This window comes from Asterias amurensis, chromosome 2, assembly GCF_032118995.1.
Source record: "Asterias amurensis chromosome 2, ASM3211899v1".
Classification (NCBI taxonomy): Eukaryota; Metazoa; Echinodermata; class Asteroidea; order Forcipulatida; family Asteriidae; genus Asterias; species Asterias amurensis.
The window spans coordinates 15828488-15851402 of NC_092649.1; the positions used below are offsets into that span (position 1 = coordinate 15828488).

The 22915-nt window shown below is 38.0% G+C and overlaps 2 protein-coding genes across 4 annotated transcripts in view; one reads left to right on the forward strand and one right to left on the reverse strand.

Annotated features, from left to right (window-relative positions):
- The first annotated feature begins 380 nt into the window (after positions 1-380).
- On the forward strand, positions 381-9495 carry LOC139953279 (uncharacterized). The gene is made up of 9 exons (XM_071952760.1): positions 381-488; positions 2903-2966; positions 3410-3493; positions 3997-4061; positions 4707-4810; positions 6347-6498; positions 7277-7482; positions 7889-7978; positions 9151-9495. The coding sequence occupies exons 1-9, from the start codon at positions 432-434 to the stop codon at positions 9265-9267; spliced, it is 939 nt and encodes a 312-aa protein (XP_071808861.1). The 5' UTR covers positions 381-431; the 3' UTR covers positions 9268-9495.
- Positions 9496-9643: 148 nt separating this feature from the next.
- LOC139953259 (DCC-interacting protein 13-alpha-like) overlaps positions 9644-22915 on the reverse strand; it is a 35815-nt gene continuing 22543 nt past the window's right edge. Inside the window, exons 12-18 of one of the 3 annotated variants that reach the window (XM_071952748.1) lie at positions 22390-22595; positions 20120-20352; positions 18093-18285; positions 17092-17178; positions 16162-16354; positions 13923-14270; positions 9644-13685 (exon numbers count right to left, since the gene is read on the reverse strand). In XM_071952748.1, coding sequence (XP_071808849.1) covers positions 13941-14270; positions 16162-16354; positions 17092-17178; positions 18093-18285; positions 20120-20352; positions 22390-22595 — 1242 coding nt within the window. In that variant the 3' untranslated portion in view covers positions 9644-13685; positions 13923-13940. Of the gene's footprint in view, positions 14271-16161; positions 16355-17091; positions 17179-18092; positions 18286-20119; positions 20353-22389; positions 22596-22915 lie in introns of all 3 variants that reach the window. The other 2 variants (XM_071952742.1, XM_071952735.1) reach the window with 2 other exon arrangements.

A 22915-nucleotide genomic window follows, 5' to 3' on the forward strand; every position in this document is an offset into this window, starting at 1 on the left:
GTAGCCCGTTTGAAATTGTGTATGTAAAACACCGTGTGCGGCGGGGATTAGGTAAAAGGATCAACATTTAACTGGTAGTCGTTTTGCTTGCATTGCAATTAGGGGAATTGAGTAGTTGTACACCATCGAAAATAGAAACGCATTATAAATTCGTATGGTTTTCAAGTTGTTTTTTGGTTAATTGGGTCTTGGATCCTACCTGGAAATGACATTTTTAGAATTGAAGTTAAAATTATATAATGTCAATTTTTTTTTTTTTTGGGGGGGGGGGGGGAAATCATCATTTAACAGCAACTTAAATGTTAACTTGCATGTGGGGGAGGGGGCGGGGCGTGGGCTGAGTGAGTATTCCTCTACGTCAACAGAGGGCGATACAAATGATGGCGCCGCCCTTGAACATAAGTTGTTTGTAAACACTCCCATTGTCAATAATGGAATCTCAGGGGAAATCAGATGCTGCAGCTGCCGTTGGTTGCCCGGCAGAAACAGTAAGTAACATTTCTTCACAGAACAAGGACCAGCATCTGAGCATACTATCCAGAGACTGTAGTTAGGCAGTTTCATCAAGTTGATTTTACGTGTACCAAAACACACACGCACACAGCCCCGAAAAAAAAGAACGAAATATATTAAATCATAACTCACATTTTGTACAACTCATAACTATGAGACTTGACAGCAGGCAGGAGCATTCTCTCCTCGTGCTTACATTTTAAAAATATTCGAAATCGGATGAATAGTTTCGGAGATATTGTAAAAAAAAGAGAGCAACGACAAAAAAAAGAGGCTTGGCCTGGCGTGCAGCGCCCATTCGTTTGTGCATGACGTCAACTTTGAACCCCGTGGACAACGGATTTCGGAAATCTTCGGAAAGCGCCGAAGAAGCCCGAAGTCGGTTTTTTGCGATGCGGGAGCACATGTTTACACAAAATGAGATAACGATTACATCATCGTGTAGCCGATAAAATTCCGCACATCGTACAGCTAGTCGCATAGCTTTTACCATAAAAACCTATTTTTGTCGGCGTTTTCCATTTTTTGAATCAAGATTTCTTCCAGAGACAATCATCAAAATTGAATGCGACTTTGTCAGTGCTAATTCCCATACTTTTAAGTTAAACTTGTGAAAATTTGGTGTAATTTGATTATGTTTTCTTCTCCCGCAGAAAGGTTTTGTTAGACCATTTCTTGCAAAGTTGTCCTAAATACGCACGATTGTACATGTACGTCGTACTCGTACATCTTCGTGTTTCCGTGATGTGCCACCACAAGAGGGCGTGTGTTACAATAAGTTTGATAGGCCGGGGCTCTAATAATAGAAAGCTGGAAAGCTGCCCGATCTTGTTTCTTTGATAATTTCTACGTTCTGAATTGATAATAACAGACTGCTCATCTTGAGTCAAAAGAAACTAGTATTGTTACATACTTTTAAAGGCCTATACTAATTGAAACGAAAGTTGAACAAAAAAATTGATTGTATATAGCCATTGGTTTTTAGAAATTGTCTTTGTAAATATAACAAAAATAATCGATGTATACCAATGCCTTCATCCTCAAGTTTTTTAAAGATTGTTCTAAATTTTTACTGTGTTAATGCTACAATTTTAAATCAAAGGATCAACTGATCTTAAATTAAAGAAAACACCAGTCATAAACTCTTTAATTTTATTCCATTCTGGTTAATTTAATAATGCTATTTGTTGACATAATTATAAAGAATATTCACACAAACACCTGCAAAACTTAACACATATTTAATTTTTATAGTTAACAATTTCCCCCACGATGCCGCTCCTTAGTTTTATTCACAAAATATCACTTTTTGCCGTTCATAAAAAATCATACTAGCGCCTCCTCAAAGCACAGTTTGTAAACCTCCCCAGTGATAGAGGGCGCTCGCCTAGTGTGCGCCCTCTATTGCCATAGGCTGTGCATTAAACTTGGCCGTGGCCGATATGAAGAAAAACATAAGAATTGAACTTGAACACGGGTACGTTTTTTTCACGATCCTCGCTCATTAAAAACGGTATATCTCTGCAACCAAACATCCGATTTCAAAATTTTAAATTGATTTTTACTTCTAAGAATACACCTTAACAGACCACATCTTGTCAGAGAAAAAATCACCTGCATTAAATTTGACTGAAACAGCCTACTGTAGTTGGGATCGGTTGATGGATTTTTACCTCCTCAATCAAATCAAAGTCAAATTCATGGGGATGGGGGAGTCATGGACTCTGGTCACTGGAGGTAGTACTAGTAGAAATAGATGCTCCACTCCAGTCCATCTGTCTGACACTGTGACAGTGAGTGACAGGTGACATATCAATATTGACATTAATTTGAAATGTCATTCATGTAAAAAATTAATTAATTAATCAACTGCATGGGTGTGAATAATTTTCCGTATGGCGCCACTACTTTTTCACAAATTTTTACAAAAAGGGATATCTCAATGAGGTAAATTAGATACTGTCTGCTATTGTTTCAAATCGAATGAAAAAGTGGTGGCACCATACGGAAACTTTTCCTGAATAAATAAGGAGAAACTATATAAATAAATAGTAAATTTCTTTTGTAGAGTGTTGGCTCAGACACTGACAGTCTGAAAAGAGCCGGTGTGGTCTTGAGCTTTGCGAACGGTTTAGAACAGTATACTCTGCTCATCTTCAGGAGAAAAAAAGATGATGAACATATAGTATGGTATACTGTTCGAAGCATTGAGACCACACCGGCTCTTTTCAGAGCCAACACTCCCACAAAAGAGATTTACACATGGATGTACCCGTAGGCGCAAGTTTACTGTGTAGTGTTAGTTTCTTCCTATGCTTTGTATATAATGCAACATGTTCCCATTCTGAATCAGAGTTCTTCTAAATTGACATGATGCTTTTTATTTCAGTCACAAGCAGGGAGAGCTGATATCTGCAAGGGATGCCCAGGGCAAGCAATGTGTCAAAAGCAAGGTAAGGACAAATAAAATTTGTAATAACCCGCCCGCTTCCTTTTCAGAGGATGCCACTTTTCTGTTTTCATGCTTTTGTTTGTCCTTATGTCAAATGTTCTTCCTGGGTTAGCGGGGAATTTTGTGCACAGGCCTACTCCACGTTACTTTGCATTCTATGCTTTACACAGCTAGCGCAGCTGAATAATGCATATAGAGACCACCACCCCATACAGTGATTGTACCCTTGAAACAGTAGCCCATTGATAAGTATATTTCTTACATTGTACATTAAGCAAGACATATTTATGAGACACAATAAACCAAGCAAGCATCAAAGCAACAGCTCTTGTGAAACTCAAGACATTACAGTAAGCACAGAATTCGGCGCTTAGCAGACCCATGAAATTGGGCCCTTATTTTCATATTGGTAAACTTCTTACCATTTTTTTTTTCTATCATCAGGTGGTACAGATCCAGATCAAGAGATGATTGACTTAAGGATGAATGCAATCAAGCATAAGATTCTTGTCATATCAGGAAAAGGAGGCAAGTAACTTACTGTAGTGCCAAACAAGTTTGTGTCCAATACATGAATGATGTTTGATTGATTGATTGATTGATTGATTGATTGATTGAAAAGTATTCGGATCAAAATGGAGCAAGAACATTTCAAAAATGCATTCATAACATAAGGAGAGAAGACAATGAAATAAGATAAACAAAAATAAACCACAAGATCATCCAAGGGTAGCCCCCAAAAAGCCAATAACTTAGACTTTCCATTTGGGTCTTTACAAAAAAACAATGAAGTTTTCTATCAACCTAAGGAAGTTTCTTCTCAAAAGGTGCTTATCGATAGCACAAAAAAACACCTTCAACACACTTTTACCTGGACCTTCTTAAATAAACACCCTAAGATGCCTCAACACTGTTAATTCTATTTCAAGTTGATCTTTAATCTGTACTGTGTACTGATCTTTAATCTGTATTGTTGGTTCCTTATAAATATAAAGAGAATTGCTTGTTTTGTTTTGATTCATCTTTTTTAGGCGTAGGTAAATCCAGTTTAGCAGCAACACTGTCAATGGCTTTTGCAAAGTCTCATCCAAACAAGGTGAGATCATCAGTCCAATACAACTGAATGAGGAATTAATGGTTTCATGGAGGAGGGGATGTATTTTATCAACCGATTCTCCCAGATCAACCATTTAACACATTTAAAAATCTCAAAGACATCAAGAAGTTGGAATCTTGGAAGTTATAAAATATCAATGAAATTTCAATGCTGTGATATTTTGAAGCATTACAATAATTGTTTTTGTTAATATGCAAGTTCACCCCCAAACAAGGCTAAAAGCTGCTCTTGGTATGGGGCTACAAAAGGAAGAATTATTTAGGTGAAAAGAACTCGGGGGGGGGAGCTGAAGGTAGAAATTGATATTCCTCTTCAAACAGTCTAGATTGTAGGATGGGGGGAAACATGCACCAGGCAGGGAGTTTCAAAGAGATGCAGTACAGGGAACAAAGCTGTTGGAATGGCTCCTTGTTCTACATCTCAGCAGATCAAGAGTGTATGGATGAGAAGAAGCAAAAATTCTGATAGGTGGAACTAGGTCAGGCACACTGGTGGCACATTTACCATGAAAATATCTGTAGAAATGACATAGGCCGGCTACAGACCTAGGGTTGGAAAGAGGTTGTAACATTGATCCCAACACTTCACCAACAAGATTAACAATTGAAAGGTTATTTATTATAGGTTGGACTTGTTGATGTTGACGTCTGTGGTCCAAGTTGTCCAAGATTAATGGCTGTCGAGGATCAGAAAGTTGTAAACACTGAGTGGGGATGGACACCACTAAAGTAGGTTCAACACATAGAGTTATATATAAGAACTAGAGGGCGCACTGGCCTATATACATGTACGCGCTCCGGCATGCGCACAGGCGACTATTTTCTAATTGACAAAACTGGCATCTCACAGCGTGTGTTTTGCGGCCATTTTGTAAGTTGAACTAAACAGCAGCGCGTAGCGTTCAATAAACACAAACTCCAACGTGTTTCATATTCAACGCGCATACAGAATGGCGCGCGCGTGTCTCCTTGCGGTTCTGTCGCGTTTGTGCAAGAAGCATCACCCGTGCGCCCTCTAGTTCTTATATTCAACAGTAAACTGTATCAGACCTTTATTTGTATGCAAGCAAAGTCAGATTCTCAAGAAAAGGCACATCCATAAAACAAACTAAAAATATATAAAGGGCCATCATGGTCATGACTGAGCAAGGGACCACAATACAAGGGCACACTTAAACTGTAAACAAAAACACTTTATAAGTCATTAAGTTGGAAACAAGGTGAAGCATAGCTTTTGTACCTTTCCCTAGAAAACTGGACAATACTTCAAAACAACATCAAACAGACAAAGACAGGACAATTTAATAAGGGGTGAGACTCGATTTAAAGTCACCTGGAAATAGAATTTCTCCAGAAGACGATCAGAGCATACTGATCGAAACGTCGAGTTAACCCAACGGTTCTTTTCAGAACCACCCCAACTCATTTAGAGATTGTTATTACATGGTGTTACCGCAAACTCTTCTATATTAGAGTATATGTTAATGAACAATAAAATAATTTTTTGAGTAATTGTTTGTAACGATTTAAATGTTTAAAAAATAGATAAAGTTGTTTGGGGGTTGACTCCGCCTACCACTTTTGTGACGTCAATCGAGGCAGACTTTGCCTCGATCGAACATCGAACACACGTCAGTGCAAGTACATGCAAGTCCTAGTCGTGAGTTTGTATATTTTGAAAAAAGGTTTATTTCTTGCATTTTTCCGGCAATGTCGACTAGGTGTATTGCTACTGGTGTATGTTTGCAAAGTGGTCTGGTCCAACGTCTTTTCCAGCGCTGTGCAGCAAACACTTTGAGCTGTCGTGCTTCAAATATCGCGCCTCGATTGATGTCACGAACAGCGGCCTCTCGGGTTGGGCCTACTTTTGAATTTGTTAATAAAATGGAAACTAAATTTGTAGAACCTTAGTTAACTGTTTATTCATATTCTACTCATCAAAACACATATTTAAGTGACAAAAGCTTTATTTTGACAAAATACCACTTCCAGGTGACTTTAATGTAATGATTGGCAAATTATATAATAAATTAAAATTAAAATAAAAACTGTTACAGGTAACTATTGATAATAGATTTTTTCAGTTTTTAGCATATTAAACCAGACTACTATCTTTTAACCTAATTTCCAGATTAAAACAGAATCTATGGAGACTGTGTTCCTCTCAACCCTGATCTGAAACATGTTCTAAATTCATATTTATTCGGTTTGTGTAAATAAACACTTGTCTTGCTATCTCTTCTCTATTTTGTAAATCAACTTTAGGTCCTCGCATGGAAATGTCAAAGTCATGTCGGTTGGATCGCTTCTCAATCAGACGGACAGTGCAGTGATATGGAGAGGCCCACGCAAGACACAGCTTATCAAGAGGTTCTTGAAAGACACATTCTGGGGTAGACTGGACTACCTTTTCTTTGGTGAGTTAATATGGGGGTTCAACTTGAGACGGAATGGTGGAATATTATCTGACACTACGGTGTCATGGGATGTGTCGTGGCTGAGCAGTTGAGAGAACCTACTGAAGCTCTGCTGTGTATCTCATATTCAGTAGAGGGTGGGTTCGAATCCCAGTCATGACACAACCTTTGCTTCGTCCTTCGGATAGAACGGGTATGTGGAAGTGGAATTTATTTATTTTTTTGGCTATGTTTTCTACTTGTGTTATTTTGTTTTTCTTGCGAGGCGCTGTGTTCATTGTAGGCGCCATAGAAATGTTTACTTTTATTAAGTGTTGTGGCTGAGTGGTTAAGAGTACTGAACTCAAGTTCTGCTGTATCTGATCAGCAGTGTGTGTGTCCGAATCCCCAGCCGTGACACTTGTGTCCTTAAGCAAGACACTTAACCTTTGCTTCGTCCTTCGGTTGGGACGTAAAGCTGTAGGTCTCTTGTTTTACTATAAAAACGATTAAAGCACGTATAAGACCCCAGTACACACTTATCGCAAAGAGTAGGGGTTAGCCCCGGTGTGTCTTGCAGGGCGATTAACTTCAATATTGAGGCTGCACTAGAAGGGAAGAAGAAAAAGACAACTGAGCCTGATTCATACTGACTTCAATTAAGCCTTGGCCAATGTCCATTTTTTCACTTCCACCCTGAAAGGATTATTCTCTCGGTATTGCCAGGACTACAACACTGCAATCAGTTTTAATATATGGTTTTCAAATTGTAGTTGAAAGACATTTTTCATTTTAACAGACACTCCACCAGGAACTAGCGATGAACATCTGACTGTTGTAAAGGTCCTGAAAAATGTGAATCCAGATGGCGCTATAATCGTTTCCACCTCCCAGATGGTTGCCTTGGCAACTGTGAGGAAAGAGATCACCTTCTGTCGGAAGATGGGACTGAAGATTCTTGGTGTTGTTGAGAACATGAGTGGTTTTGTCTGTCCTTGTTGTCAGGTTAGGACTACAAAAAAAAATTCTAAATCAGTTGAGCATTTTGAATATTGATTTGTTACAGTTTTGTAGTGAAAAAAAAAAATAACCTTATTTATCACACTTTTTACAAAATCGATACAAAGTGCTTAAGAAACACAAAAGCAACCAAACACAAAATTGAGTACAAACTACACAAACAATAACAGTGCAATTAACAATTAACAGAACTTAGGATAGAGGTGGGTTTTTAATTGTGAATTGATAGAGCTCAGGGAATTGACTTATCGAACAGATTGAGGAAGATGGTTCCAGCATTTTGGCCCAGTTGCTGCAGAGCTTTAGAGCTTACGTTTCTACAAGATCAGTGGAAGAAGCTGTAACTTTTTGAAACAACAATTTTTTATTTTTTATTTTTTTTATTGTGCAGGAAGAGACAGATTTGTTCCCAGCTGGTTGTGTAGAAAAACTTGCCCAAGAATTCCAGCTGAAGTACCTGGGCAGAATACCAATGGACCCTGTAAGTCACACAACATGTTTATTGTTATACTACTTGTTGCAATTAATCTCCCGACGACGACTACAGCAAGCTGCTCGAAACGTTGAGACCAAATTAGAACTCACTCCGCGGTAGTGCAGATAATGAGCTAAAGTAGTAGTTCCAGCCGCCCAGGTAGTAGATAAAAAGCAGGACAGTTCTTTTCAGAACTGAGAAATCTTCAGACGTCCACAAATATACTCTGCGGTAGTAGAATATACGGTGGCATGGTTGGCTTGTGCGTAAAGCGCTCGCCTCTCACCAAGGTGACCCCAGTTCGATTCCCTGTCGGGGGCCATATGTAAGTTGAGTTGTGCGTTGGTTCTCTGCTGTGCCATGTGGGTTTTCCAGACTATCCGGTTTTCCTCCCTCAGGAAAAAATCAAACACTTTCGATCTTGGCTGTGCTCCTAGGTCATAATGGGTTGATGTGGCTGGCAGCTGAATGCGCCCTTGCATGCCTGCTTCTCGGACACGATGTAGCCGCGTCCTTCGCAATTCAGCTCTAGCTGCGAGTAAGGACGATTAGCCCCCCCAAATTATTAAAAGACAGTTCACTAAAGAACAACATCAACTGGCAAGTGTAGATACACACATGGTGTTACATGTACGGCAAAACTCACCATGCAATGCCTCAAGGCCCATGTAATAATAATAATAATAATTGTGGCTTCTTATATAGCGCACATGTCCGTCACTCAGTGACGCTCCTGGCGCTGTAACACAGTATTTCCTGCAAGATGTGGGACTGTTTTTGAATTATGAGACCTAATTCTTATAGCACCATGTAATGTTTTACAAGGTGCTGTGGCGCAATTTGCTGCCGATCGGACCAGGAACACCGGGGCGAACCCCTTCTCTTTTCGATAAGTGCACTGGGTTCTTTTACATGCGTTACATAACACATGGGACCAACGGTTTAACGTCCCATCCGAAGGACGAAGCAATGGTGAAGTGTCTTGCTTAAGGACACAAGTGTCACGGCTGGGGATTCGAACCCACACTCTGCTGATCAGAAACACCAGAGTTTGAATTCGGTGCTCTTAACCGCTCGGCCATGACACTTCCACATACACTGCTGAAGATGTACCATCTTCATCTTTCCTGTTGTCAATATCTTCTTATATTTCACCTTTCTTTCTCACCCTGTGGCAGACGTGGACATCATGCTGTGAGGCTGGACAAAGTATCCTTGAAGAGCACCCAGACTCCTCAACTTCAAAGGCACTGATGGAGCTGGCCAATACACTGAAGAAATGTCTGCAGAGTTGACACCAGTCTACTGTGGTTAACCTGCATCATCGACAGAACTCGGAGAGTTGTACTTAACGGACAATTTAGATAATAGAGATACTAAAAGAGTGGTGGCGAGGTTTTGAACAGACATTTAAAACCGGCAGGGAAGTTCATGCAATAATGGACTGAGTCAAAATTTAGGTACTTTGTCACAATTAGACATTTTAGACAATTTAAGGGCCAAAAATAGTTTATTAGTTTTTCTTAATCACATAATAGTCTGTAGACCACCTTTGAAGCCAAAGCCAATTCATACCAACTGCTTTAATTTCTCAACTTTAGTGCTGGGGAAAACAACAATTATTTGGTTATAAAGTTGAGGAATAACTCAAACCACTCTTCAGTCATAAAATATGAGTAAATAGAATTTATTTTATACATGTATTTTATATATGTGATTGAACAAATTTTCCAAAATAATTTTTTCCACCTATATTACATTATTTTGAATGATTCTATCATTTGGCCTCAATTTGTTTTGAAGCTCATAAGCCCAATAATTCCCTACAAACAACAGAAACCTTAATTTGCTCCTTAAACAAAAAATATAATATATAGAGTATTCACATTTTATAATTACATTGTATGAGACATATAATTAAACAATTTTAGTATCATATATATTTGGCGATTGTAGTAAAGGCTATGCAGTGTATAAGGCAGTGTATGAGACAACATTGATGTATTATCAAGCTGGGAATGTGCTGGGAATGTACTATGACATTAAAGACTACTATACCCTAGTATCTGACAAATATGGTACCCAACAGCTAGCTAAGGTACCCAACAGCTAGCTAAGGTACCCAACAGCTAGCTGTGGTACCCCACAGCTAGCTGTGATACCCTATGTAGCTATGCACATGACAGCCAGCTTTGGTACCTGACAGCTTGTTGTGGTACCCGTCAGCTAGCTATGGTACCCAACAGCTGTGGTACCCAACAGCTAGCTGTGGTAGCTGTGGTACCTTACATACCCTCAATGTAGCTATGTACAAGGCAGCCAGTTCTGATACCCAACAGCTTGTTGTGGTACCCGACAGCTAGCTGTGGTACCTTACAGCTACATGTAGCTGTGATACCCTATGGGTGCGTTCGTTTAGTTTCCCTGTGTCGACCCCGGTGTGTGGCGTGTTTTTTTTCCAGGACGAACGTGGGTAAATATCTGCACACGTTCATCCTGGAAAAAGAAAACGCCACACACCAGGATCGACCCGGGGAAGCTAATCGAACGCACCCATTATAGGAAGCTATATGGTACCCAACGACTAGCTGTGGTACCCAGTGAAAGATAAAGTAATCTATACATTAACTATTAAGTACATGTACATCACCTCTTATAAATATAGTATGGACAGGTAAACTGGTGCCTGCTCTTTGTTCTGACAACCCTATGTTCTGACAACCCTATAATCCTAGCTTGTGTTAGGGTTAGAAAAACTACAATAGGGGGATCGGAATATGGATGTGAAACCAGGTAAATTGGTTGATTTGTGCCAAAAAATGCAATACATCAAACTTGTTCAATTGCAGAGTGAACTTCACTAAATATACAAGGTAGTCAATCATTATTGCTGTTCTATATTTAAAAGCTTTGTTGTAAAAGCAAGTACCCATGGTTTGATATTTTACATCATTAACCCTTTACTAGAGACCATAGCCTCTAGAAACAGCTTCGAACCAAAATGCCCATAGCGGCCAGAAACGGTTTGTACCAAAATGCCCATAGCGGCCAGAAACTGCTTGTACCAAAATGCCCACAGCGGCCAGAAACGGCTTGTACCAAAATTCTCAAAGCAGCGGCCAGAAACGGCTTGTACCAAAATTCTCATAGCAGCGGCCAGAAACGGCTTGTACCAAAATTCTCATAGCAGCCGCCAGAAACGGCTTGTACCAAAATTCCCATAGCAGCCGCAAACCGCTTGTACCAAAATGCCCATAGCGGCCTGTAGCGGCTGCAAGATCTGACCTACTTTCAATCAAACAAAAAGGTCAGAGCAAAGGTCTCATCATGAAGTGACATTTTTCCAATGTTTCCAATGTTAATAGTATCTATGTTTCTGGAACAAAACCGAATGTTTGTTTTAAAATATATTACTTTTTCAGACACTCGTACAAAAAAAAATTGTTGTTAAACGAAATTAACAGTATTAGCCATGTCTGGTCGTATAGTGACGATTAGTCTCATGAGGGTTAACCCCCCTCAATGTACCTTGACAGTATCAGGCATGTGAGTAACTATCCATGAAGGAAGAGAAAAAGAGAAAATAGGGCAAGAAAAAAGAGGAAAAGATAATATTCAGTCTCGGTCTCGGTAAAAATTATCAAGAACCAGGCCTCGTTGGGATTAAACCACTAGTTGAAAACCTCTTCACCACACATTGATTTCCTTATTTACATAATAAACAGCTGCAGGCTGGCTGCCCGAGTTGAGCAGTTTGATTGTGGTAAATTTGTCTTAACAATATGCCTTCCATTTTTAAATTTGAAGTCACCAGTTTAGAATATAATTGTTATCATACAACAATAATGTTAGACAAAAAATTACTGATTATAAATATGTGATACTGGTGCTTCTACACTTGTGAATATAAAAACAAATTCTATATTATGAATTCTGAATAAAGCTTTTTAAGACTCAAGATTTGAAAGAAACTTATTTGTCATTACTGTGACTGTTCATCTTTAAAAGATTGTTCGTCAAAATTTTAACTTATTTTGTCACCCCTACCCCTTACAAGAAAGGGGGGGTATACATATTTACATTGTTATTCAAAAAGGATCAGTAACAAAATAAAATATAGAAGTGACTGTTTGACAGTCCTCTTTCTTTCTGACTATAACAATAATAGTGGCTTCTTATATGGCACTCATAGCCCTCACTCAATAACGCTCAAGCATGTCAAGGCCCTTTAACATACAATATATTTTCCTGCAAGGTATGCGTTTGAATTATGAGACCTACTCCTTTTACATAGCAGCATGTAATGGTTCACAAGGTGCTGTGGTGTAATATGCTGCCAATCAAACAAGGAACACCTTTTACGATAAGTAAGTGCATGGGGTTGTTTTACTAGCGTTACACAACAAACACGACCAACTGCTTTACGTCCTTGTAATATATCAACACTATTCCCACAACCCTTGTAACCTAGTCATGAGTTCCTCTGATGAATAAACGTGTATTTGGAAGTTATACTCTGTGAAGATATCCACTCATTTCAGTCCTATCCGAAGGACGAAGCATCATGATAAAGTGTCTTGTTTAAGGACACAGGTGTCATGACTGGGACTCAAACCCACACTCTGCTGATCAAAAACACCAGAGTTTAAACCCAGTGCTCCTAATCGCTAGGCCACTTAATGATACATTGATACAGGACTTGCCAACATTACAAGACAAGTGTTAAGCATCAAAAGTGTTTACCACTAGTTTTCAACTTTCTAAGAACAGCTGATTTAATTACTATTTATGGATTTTACACCCCAAATTAAAGACTTGAAGACAATATCTACATAAAAGTTTGAAAAATTAATTTTATGTACAACTATTTCTGTGATGTCCCCCAACTGCAGATTCTTTATGAATCTAAACTCAACTGAACATTCTTAGCGATTCTACACAAAACTGTAGATTTATAACAAACTTAAGTGATAGTTCAACTTGAAATGACTGCCTTTCCAAATTGAATGATAACATGACGTTCAAAACACAGCTGAAAATGTGTTATAATTTCATTTTCCAAAACACTTTCCATTTAATTAACTTACTTTAGTAAAAAACATAACTGTACACTGATCAAAACATGGTACTCGATGATGTTGCAAACACTATAAAATATGCTTATAAATTGTGCAAAAAAAAAGTCGGAGAATCGACTCTAAAGTGTAGATTCGCTACTCGATGTACTTGCCTTCGGCTCGTACATTTTATCCAGTACTTTCTCGTCCATTCTCCTAAACATAATCAACAATTGCACACAAGTGAACTATGCAATTGCATCAGTTTATGGGAGTCCGGGGTCCTTAAAAGTAGTTATCGCTATACAACCTGAAACAGGTTGGAAACTTTGGACAATTCACAATTTTTCTGATTTTTCAAGGGCAAAACTATCAGGAACTTTAGAGGAATAATATCATGCCTGGCATATTGTGCAACTACCAAGGTCAAACAAAACCAGCCAGTTACTACCAAAGTTAATCCACCAAAGAAATATAGTGTTTCATCAAGGATGGGGAAAATAAAATTGCCCCTGACAATGGCAGTCCAACCTTTAAAGGAACATTACAGAATTGTTTTTTTTGTGCTAACAAAACAGTTGCTGGCAGTGTAAGCAATTTATGTAATCCACCATATACATAAACTGAAAAACTTGTTGAAGTTTGAGATCGATCAGCTATCTGGGTTAAAAGAAAACAGTGAAAAACGGGTTACACATTTTGCATGACATTGATTAAAACAAAAATTAATTTAACATTCACTGAGCGATAAACTCCAAACTTAAAAATGAGTTGTATTTATTTCTCATCAAATATGACATCTCAGACAGACATATTTCAAGGGATGTTTTCTACTATCATCATCATCAGACCGTGTAAGTTTTATGTGATCTCAGACAAGTTTTTTTGCTTACCAATTCTGCAATGTTCCTTTAAGCCTCAGATTCATCCAAAATCAATGGTTTCTCGCTACTCTTTTCTTCCATTCGTTGTCCTAAATGAAGTCCTTCTAGCCCACTCACGTTATCAGGGCTAAGGGCGCTGTATGGAGGAGATACAGAGTTATTTTTATTGGTGTTGTATGCTGATCCTACTTGGTCATTGGTAGGTATTGTGTGGATGGGTATGAATCCACCAGTCGGCATGGTGTGCTGTGGTGGTTGGTTGTGCAGCTGCGGTGTGGTCTGTGGCTGATTGTGGTGCAGTGCTGGTTGGTTGTTTGTTGGGGCAAGAACTAAATTCGGCGAGTCACTGAGGGGTGTCTGCATGAAAACAAAACAATGAAACAAGGTCAGTATTACTTTCCTGGGCCCAAATGTACAAAGATAGAAAGTTTGGGGCTAGCCAATCAGGGTTGCATAAAACACCATTATGATGACTGAAAATGGTCTCTGCTAGTACATTTGCTGATAATTTTAATTTCAAAGTAGGCCTAACATTTTTCATAATCTTGTAATATTTTGTTACAGAATAAGTGGCTGCATTACATTCTCATCTTTGACCAATATTGAAACGAGGTGCAGAGAAAAAGAAACGTTTCTAAAGTTTAAAAGTTTAAAGGCAGTGGACACTATTGGTAATTATTCAAAACAATTATTAGCACGAAACTTTACTTGGTGACGAGTAATGGGGAGAGATTGGTAGTATCAAACATTGTGAGAAACGGCTCCCTCTGAAGTGAAGTAATTCTCGGGAAAGAAGTAATTTTCCACGAATTTGATTTCGAGACCTCCAGTTTAGAACTTGAGGTCTCGAAATCAACCATCTAAACGCACACAACTTCGTGTGACAAGGGTGTTTTTTCTTTCATTATTATCTTGCAACTTCGTCGCCCAATTGAGCTCAAATTTTCACAGGTCTGTTATTTTATGCATATGTTGAGATACACCAAGTTAGAAGACTGGTCTTTGACAATTACCAACAGTGTCCACTGTCTTTAAGTTTATTTATTTGTCCACAGTAGGATTAGTCAATGATAACACGCTAACAATTATTACTACATCAATCTACAACTATAAAGTAAGCATTCATGCTAAATTAACAAAATATACTACAGGGGAGCCCTTTGAGGAGCAGAGCTTTTAAGCAAGTCTCTAACAGGCCTGCTCATTGAGTACACACCAATAGCCATAAAAGAACAAAGTAATTGAGCTGGCAAATTACATAGCACGATACATGGGGCTCAATAAGAAAGCTGTTTTTAACCTACATGTTATATACAGAAAAAGATACCATAACATAATACACAAATACACACTAAGGACAAACACTAATAATAATAATAATGAACCATTTTTGTAGAGCGCATATATCACAATCATAGAGAAGTCTCTATGCGCTTTTATGAAAAACCAAGAGCAGTAAAGTTTAATACAGATGTAAAGTAAATACAAGAGCAAAATTTAATTGATACAGAAAGGAGTACTGAAGGCTATTGCAAAAATAAATGTGTTTTTAGCTTTGTCTTAAATAAATTCACTGTTTGAGCTTGTTTTATGGTGTCCGGAAGACTATTCCATAATTCTGCTGCTGCTGCTGCTTTGGCCCCATAAAATTTACTAAAAGTCGAGGAAAAAACTACCTGGAATTAGAGCGCAGATTACGAACTAGATGATATTTTTGGAAGAGTTCCTGGAAATAAGTAGGGCCTAAACCTTGCAAACATAAGAAACTTAATGAAAGTATCTTATACAGAATATAGTGTTTTATCGGAAGTCAGTGTAAATCATGCGAAATAGGAGAAATGTGTTTACGCTTTTGAGTACGTGTCACCAATCTGGCAGCAGAGTTTTGGATTCTCTGAAGCTTGTTAACATGTACATCAGGAAGACCATACAAAATGCTGATACAAAAATGGAGCATTTTAAGGGCACCAAGGCAATGACCAGGGGACACGGAGGCAATCGCCTCCGTTGCCGCCGTGAAGTATCTGGCCTGCGAGACATTACATGTGCATGGACGAGTCTTTCTGTTGATTTCTTCTTTAAGAATGACCGTATTGTACAAATTTTATGAAGTGCGAATGAAGCAGTTCTACATATCAATTATCAGGTCAGCAAGGGTGAATAAATACTACAAGAAAAGCAAACCATTGCCATGAATTAACAGTAAAATATGAAACAGGATTTTCTACAATTTTCTAGAGCCACCCACCTTCTCTTGTCTCTGTGACGCTGCCATAGCTGTGGTGCGTTGCTGCAGCATAGACTGGAATGCAATATCAGCAGCGATTTTAATAGCTTGGCATATCTCATCGGCCATGACGTCTGATTCAAAGACATGACACATGAACTGAGCTTGCAGTCGTGTACCCATTGTCTTAGTCGAGGAGATAAATGCAAACAATCTGAAAAAAAAGAAAAAACAACTTGGTAACTCCCAAGCTTTTATAGGTAAAAAAATGGTGTATTTCGAAAATACAAATAAAAAATCACAATCAAAAGATTAAATTGTGTCTAAATTAACATAAAATCAATTAAAAATTCATCAGAAAATTACGATAATTTCTTTTAATAATACAAAGCAATTAATGAAATCGACATTAAAGAGGCACTAGACTAAAAAAAGGGGAGAAAGGGACAACAGGGGTCATCAAATGATAAGGCAAGACAATTAGAAAAACATTCTGGATGATAAACAAAACAATCATACAAATTGGCAAAACTGTATGTTACCCTTTTTCATCCAAAATAGGGCCCTTAAAATCAATTAAATATTCTTTAAGAAAACCTGAAAATTTGAATTGATTAGCTAGAATTGACTTAATCTATTTTATTCCTGAGTTTTGAAATGTATGGTAACTATGCTTTTTGGCAACTTAATACTTGTATGGTACGACTTATATTAATATCATCACATTGTGACCAAAAGGTCAAGATAAAAAAACATCAAACTCTAAGTAGACAATAAAACAGTACTTTTAGCAAACCATTTTGAAAAATGAAATAAAATCTATATGATATGAAAGTAACCATCAAAAAAGGGAAAAACAAGAAATTTAAATGATACACATTACACAACTAAAAAGTACAAAATTAAACTTTGAAAGACAAAGGTAATACTTAAAATGCTACGATTGCGTACCTTTTGTTCTCTTGATGCGCAGCCCAAAATGACACATCTTGAATATCATGATGAGCCTTGATAACCTGCTTAGCAGAGTCCAGTAATCTAGACAAAGAAATGAATCAAATAATCAAATTCAAATCTTCATTGTCCAATCTTCAAAAAATATAAAAATGGAAAATTTACAATGTAACGTGTCTAAAAATGATAAAGCTCCAGAACAGGACAGTTAAACATCGTCCCCCAAAAAAATATATGAAAGGAGTTAAGAAAACAACAATAATTTAGACAGTACAAGAAGGATAAAACACAACAGGAAACATCTGAGCTTAGGACGCTGATGCTGGACCAGGATGCGTGGAAGACGACTATCAGAGTTTCCCGAGAAGGCGTCGGCTGAAGACATCCTCTCGCTCAACTGACTGACTGTACAGTACAACATACAAACTGGCAAGAGTAGACATCTTAGAACAAAACCCTACATTCTAACCTTTCTAAACAGCCACTTTTTCAATCTTATATAAGACCCTATAACAGAACATACAGTTCTTAAGGGCAACTACATGTAGGCCTACAGTTAAATTATTATTTATTATTAATACTTATTTTAACTTGCGGCCTACAGTTAAATTAATATTTGTGACTATTACTTATTTTACCTCAACAAATACAAGTAAATCAAAAAAGCACAGTAAAGTGTCACGATAACACAACAAAACAATCAAAGTAACAATGATTACAATAGTTATTTAAGCAAAACAAGCAATACTTATCAGAAAACAACTGACAGAACTTGATCAGGAGGGTAGGAAAAAAGAGCAAAAATAATGAATGAATAGAAGAGGAACATGCAGGTTTGGGGAATAAATCAACTGATAATAATAATAAAGTTACTTCCCCTTACCTTCGTTTTAAGTGTAACGTTTTCTTGCAAAAATTTGCTTTTTATCATGTTTTGATGCTCTTGTTGTTTCATTATTTCTGCATAATTTCAGGACAGTGGAAATCTTCAATCTCACCTGATATAGTTACTGGTCACCACGATATTCAATTCTGTCATCTTGAAGACGTTATGAATCGCTCTGGCAGCCATGATCTTGCGTATTGTATCCATGACAACATCCAGCCCTTTGTCCCTGCCGACTTCCATCGACCCCAGGAATCTCAGAACGTACATCTGAACGAAACCGACAGTATCGGTGACTCCCGAAACTGATGAAACAATTATCATTATTTTCATTATTAAAATACATTTCTATATATGATTTGAGGCACTGCATGGTGAGGTATCTAAAGAACAAACTCAACCTGGCAAGTAGATACACACATGGTGTTACCGCAAACCAAATATATATATTGATACATTTCTAGCAATGAAAAAGCAAACTGGGCTTTTAATACTGTAAAAGACAATGGACACTATTAATAATTGTCAAAGACCAGTCTTCTCACTTGGTGTGTCTCAACATATGCATAAAAAACAAACCTGTGAAAGTTTGAACTCAATTGGTCGTCGAAGTTGTAAGATAATAACGGAAGAAAAAAACACCCTTGTCACAAGAAGTTGTGTGCTTTCAGATGCTTGATTTCAGGACCTCAAAATCTAATTCAGAGGTCTTGAAAACAAACTCATGGAAAATTACTTCTTTCTCAAAAACTATGTTACTTCAGAGGGAGCCATTTCTCACAATGTTTTATACTATCAACAACTCTCCATTGCTTGTTACCAAGTAAGTTTTTTTCCAAAAAATATTTTGAGTAACTACCAATAGTGTCCAGTGTTAAAGCGTCCTCTCCTGTGTGTATCAGACAGGTCATGGTTCAAACTAATTTGCATTAAATTATTACATCATTACATTTTTCACATAGACTTCAAGTACCACAACAGCATGTGTGCTACAGTTTAAAGGCAGTGGACACTATTGGTAATTACTCAAAATAATTATTATCATAAAACCTTTCTTGATTACGAGTAATGGGGAGAGGTTGATAGTATAAAACATTGTGAGAAACAGCTCCCTCTGAAGTGACTTAGATTTCGGGAAAGAAGTAATTTTCCATGAATTTGATTTAAAGACCTCAAGTTTAGAATTTGAGGTCTCGAAACCAAGAGTCTAAAAGCACACTTTGTGTGACAAGGGTGTTTTTTTCTTTCAAAGTTATCTCGCAACTCCGACGATCAATCGAGCTCAAATTTTCACAGGTTTGTTATTTTATGCATACGTTGATATACACCGAGTGAGAAGACTGGTCTTTGACAATTACCAATAGTGTCCACTGTCTTTAATAGTACAATAAAACATACACCTTTAAATAACAATAACAATAATAATAATAGGCATTTGTAAAGCGCCATACAAATCTTAAAAGATGTTCAAGGCTCAGAGACAATGTAAACAAAACAACACAAGTACATATCCACTGAAAAGAAAGCAAAATTACAATTAGGGAAAACATACAATAATAAATAATGGAAAGCAACAAAACTATGAATTAAAAAAATACATCTTGCAAAGCTGAGTAATAATAATAATAATAAACGAGACTTATAAAGCGCATTTTACAAGATAATGATAAGGTAATAAGAGTAATAAACAGGGTTCACTCTGGCATAGACTAGGAAGAGTGCAAACCAACAAGAGAAAAAAAAGGATAACAACAATTATTTAAAGGAACACGTTACTTTGGATCGGACGAGTTGGTCTACAAAAAGCGTTTGAAACCGTTTGTTATAAAATGCATATGGTTAGAAAGACGTTTTAAAAGTAGAATATAATGATCCACACAAGTATCACTCGAAATTGCACGGTTTTCTTTTTACGTCGCAAACTATCACGGTTGGCCATTTATGGGAGTCAAAATTTTGACTCCCATAAATGGCCGACTGTGTTATTGGATGAGGTAAAACGAAAACCACGCAATTTCGAGGCAAATTTGTGTAGATCATTGTATTCTACTTTTACAACATCTTTCTAGCCATATGCATTTTATAACAAACAGTTTTCAAAGACAAACTCGACCGATCCAAGGCAATGTGTTCCTTTACCTTGTACTGGTCTGGAGTCACTCGAAGAATCGCCAAAGGGATTCAATCTCCTTTGGTGGACATCTTTTGGGAGCGGGGCAGATCTGACTGGAGGGAGTTGCTCCTCGCTGGGTGAGATCATGTCAAATTGTATCGGTGTACTGGATAGTAGAGAATCAAATGGTGACGGTGGTGGAGTAGGTGGTATGTCCTGACTGCTGGATTGACTGGTGTCGCTAGAGTGGAAACGCTCTCTGAAACAGACAAAAATAAATCAACCGTCTTAATCCACATACAATACAATACAAATACCAATACAATAGGGCTTACAACAATAAAACCTTTACATTTGATTCAAAAAGGAAACACGCTAAGTTGACAAAACCAAATTTTGATGGAACCTTGCTGTTAATGACATGTCAACTTATCAATTGGGGATTAATACAACACAATCCAATACAACTTTAATGTCCCTACATCCTTTGGCCTTTTTTTTTGTACACATAAAAACAAAACAATATAAAAACGTCAAAAAGGGGTTAAACGGTACAATAGAGAAAGAGTAGACCTAAATAGAAAGTTAAAAAGTGAACCATACTAAGACAAAATGACAGATACTGAAAAAATACACCATACAATATTAAAGGGATGCTGCAGTGAATTAACATAAAACAGTTAATTTTGCTGTCATTTATTTCTGATATTTGTATTGAATATCAATAAAATGTGTTTTGTTTATTCCCAGCATATCTGACTTGCGTAATGAGCGAATAGTGCATTGTTACCGCCCCTACCATCGACGTCACGTCGGGAATTCAAACGTATCGTCGGCAAAAAGAGTCTGGTTCCTAACCACACGCGCCTAGGTACCAGGCCACACAGTGCACACGACTCTATATGCACGCAGCCAGGGGGCCTGACGGCTACGGTTACAGACATGACGTCGCGTTTATGCAAACGATTAATCTCTTGAAAACCATTTTTAAAATCGTTTAAATTTTTAAAATACTAGCGCATTTGATAAAAAATATAAAAAACTATAAGGCATGTTTAATCGTTTAAATGAATAAAAAAAACAGCAGCCACCCTTTAATAGTAAAGAGGCAATAACAACAGTCGAGTGAGAACAAGCAGCTCACCGTTCCAGCTGCACCTATTAAATAAACGAATATTCAAAATTATTTCACCTTTTCAAAAACCAGGGAAAATAAACAGGCAAAGGAATTCAGACAGAACTTTAGCTATAAACTTTTGTTCTCTACAAAAGAGGGAAGAGGCATGTTGGACAAACCTTCTCAATAAACAGATTGAATAAATGCACCTTCTCTAGGGGCAAGACATTCTTGTTGATTTGGTAAAACCTCTATGGTAAATACCACAGGCCCCATACACTCAACGCTACACACATCATGACCATTCAATCGATAAGGCATTTCTGTACGCCGCAATCTCCCCCAAATGTTTTGATAGTGGTGTGGTGGGGTGATCTGGAAGTTTTACAAGAGCGCCCGCTATCATTCGATAGTATACAAATATTGACTGCTTCGAGTGCTACAATGTATGGTTAAAACTACGAGCGTTCTATTTTCCCGAGGCGCAGCCCAAAATATTTGTTTTATTACACCCCCAACAGACTATTTATCATCTTCGTACACAAAACATACACACATGCAACTGATTGGTTCAAGGTGGGTAAAAAAACGTCTGGGTACTGCATGCCGTTTGATAAACGTTGGACTATCACACGGCAAACGACGACAGTATCACATGGCCACCGTCTAATTAAACTAAGACATATCATGTGACGCGCTCTAAACCAATGAAAAGCAGAATATTTGTAAGGAGTGTTATAATACTGTGCGTGACAAGGAGAAGTGGAGTGGGGGATGGCAAAAGTTTTACTAATAGTGAATAACAACCTCTTGCACCAAGACTACAATCTTCCATACAACAAGAATCCTTCCTTGATGACATAAGCCCTTTTCGAAACCACCGCTTAGGTTCCAGATTCAGCTCAGGCTAGCGTGGCCCCGTGGTTGTTTTGACTTGTGCTTTGGGTACGCATTCACGGCCTGAAGCCAAATACATAGCCGTAGTTTTGAAAAGGGCCATAATAGACCTTATGCATTGCAACATCCAGCCGCCATTTTAGAGGGAAAACGGTGAAGAAACAATCAAGACGGATTTGTACGCGCGGCGCACAGTAATGGCCAATGAAAAACCCCTTTTTTGACCTCTAGGTGAGGGCGCCCTACTGAAATGATGTCATGTGCATAAGGTCTATAGCCTACCTTGACTTGATGCTCTCTGCTCGTTGTTTCTGAGGTACATTAGACAAAGACACTGGATGTTTAGGGCGTGTCCCTCCAGTGTATGAGTGGGTGGTGCTGTCTCCTTGCCCCTGGCTTGATGGAATGGTCATTGAACCTGCAGTGGGTGGGGCACTTAGGGCTCTGGATCGAACCTCATCATTTCCTTGCGGCTGAGGTTTACCATTCTACGAAAGTTAAAGGAACACGTTGCCTTGGATCGGTCGAGTTGGTCTTTGAAAAGCGTTCTATAACCGTTTGTTATAAAATCGGTATGGTTAGAAAGATGTTGTAAAAGTAGAATACAATGGTCTACACAAATATGCCTCGAAACTGCGTGGTTTTCGTGTTACCTCGTCGACAAACACGGTCGGCCATTTATGGGGGTCAAAAACTTGACCCCCATAAATGGCCGACCGTGTTAGTCCGCGACGTAAAATGAAAACCGTACAATGTTCAGTGCTACTTGTGTGGATCATTGTATTCTACTTTTAAAACATCTTTCTAA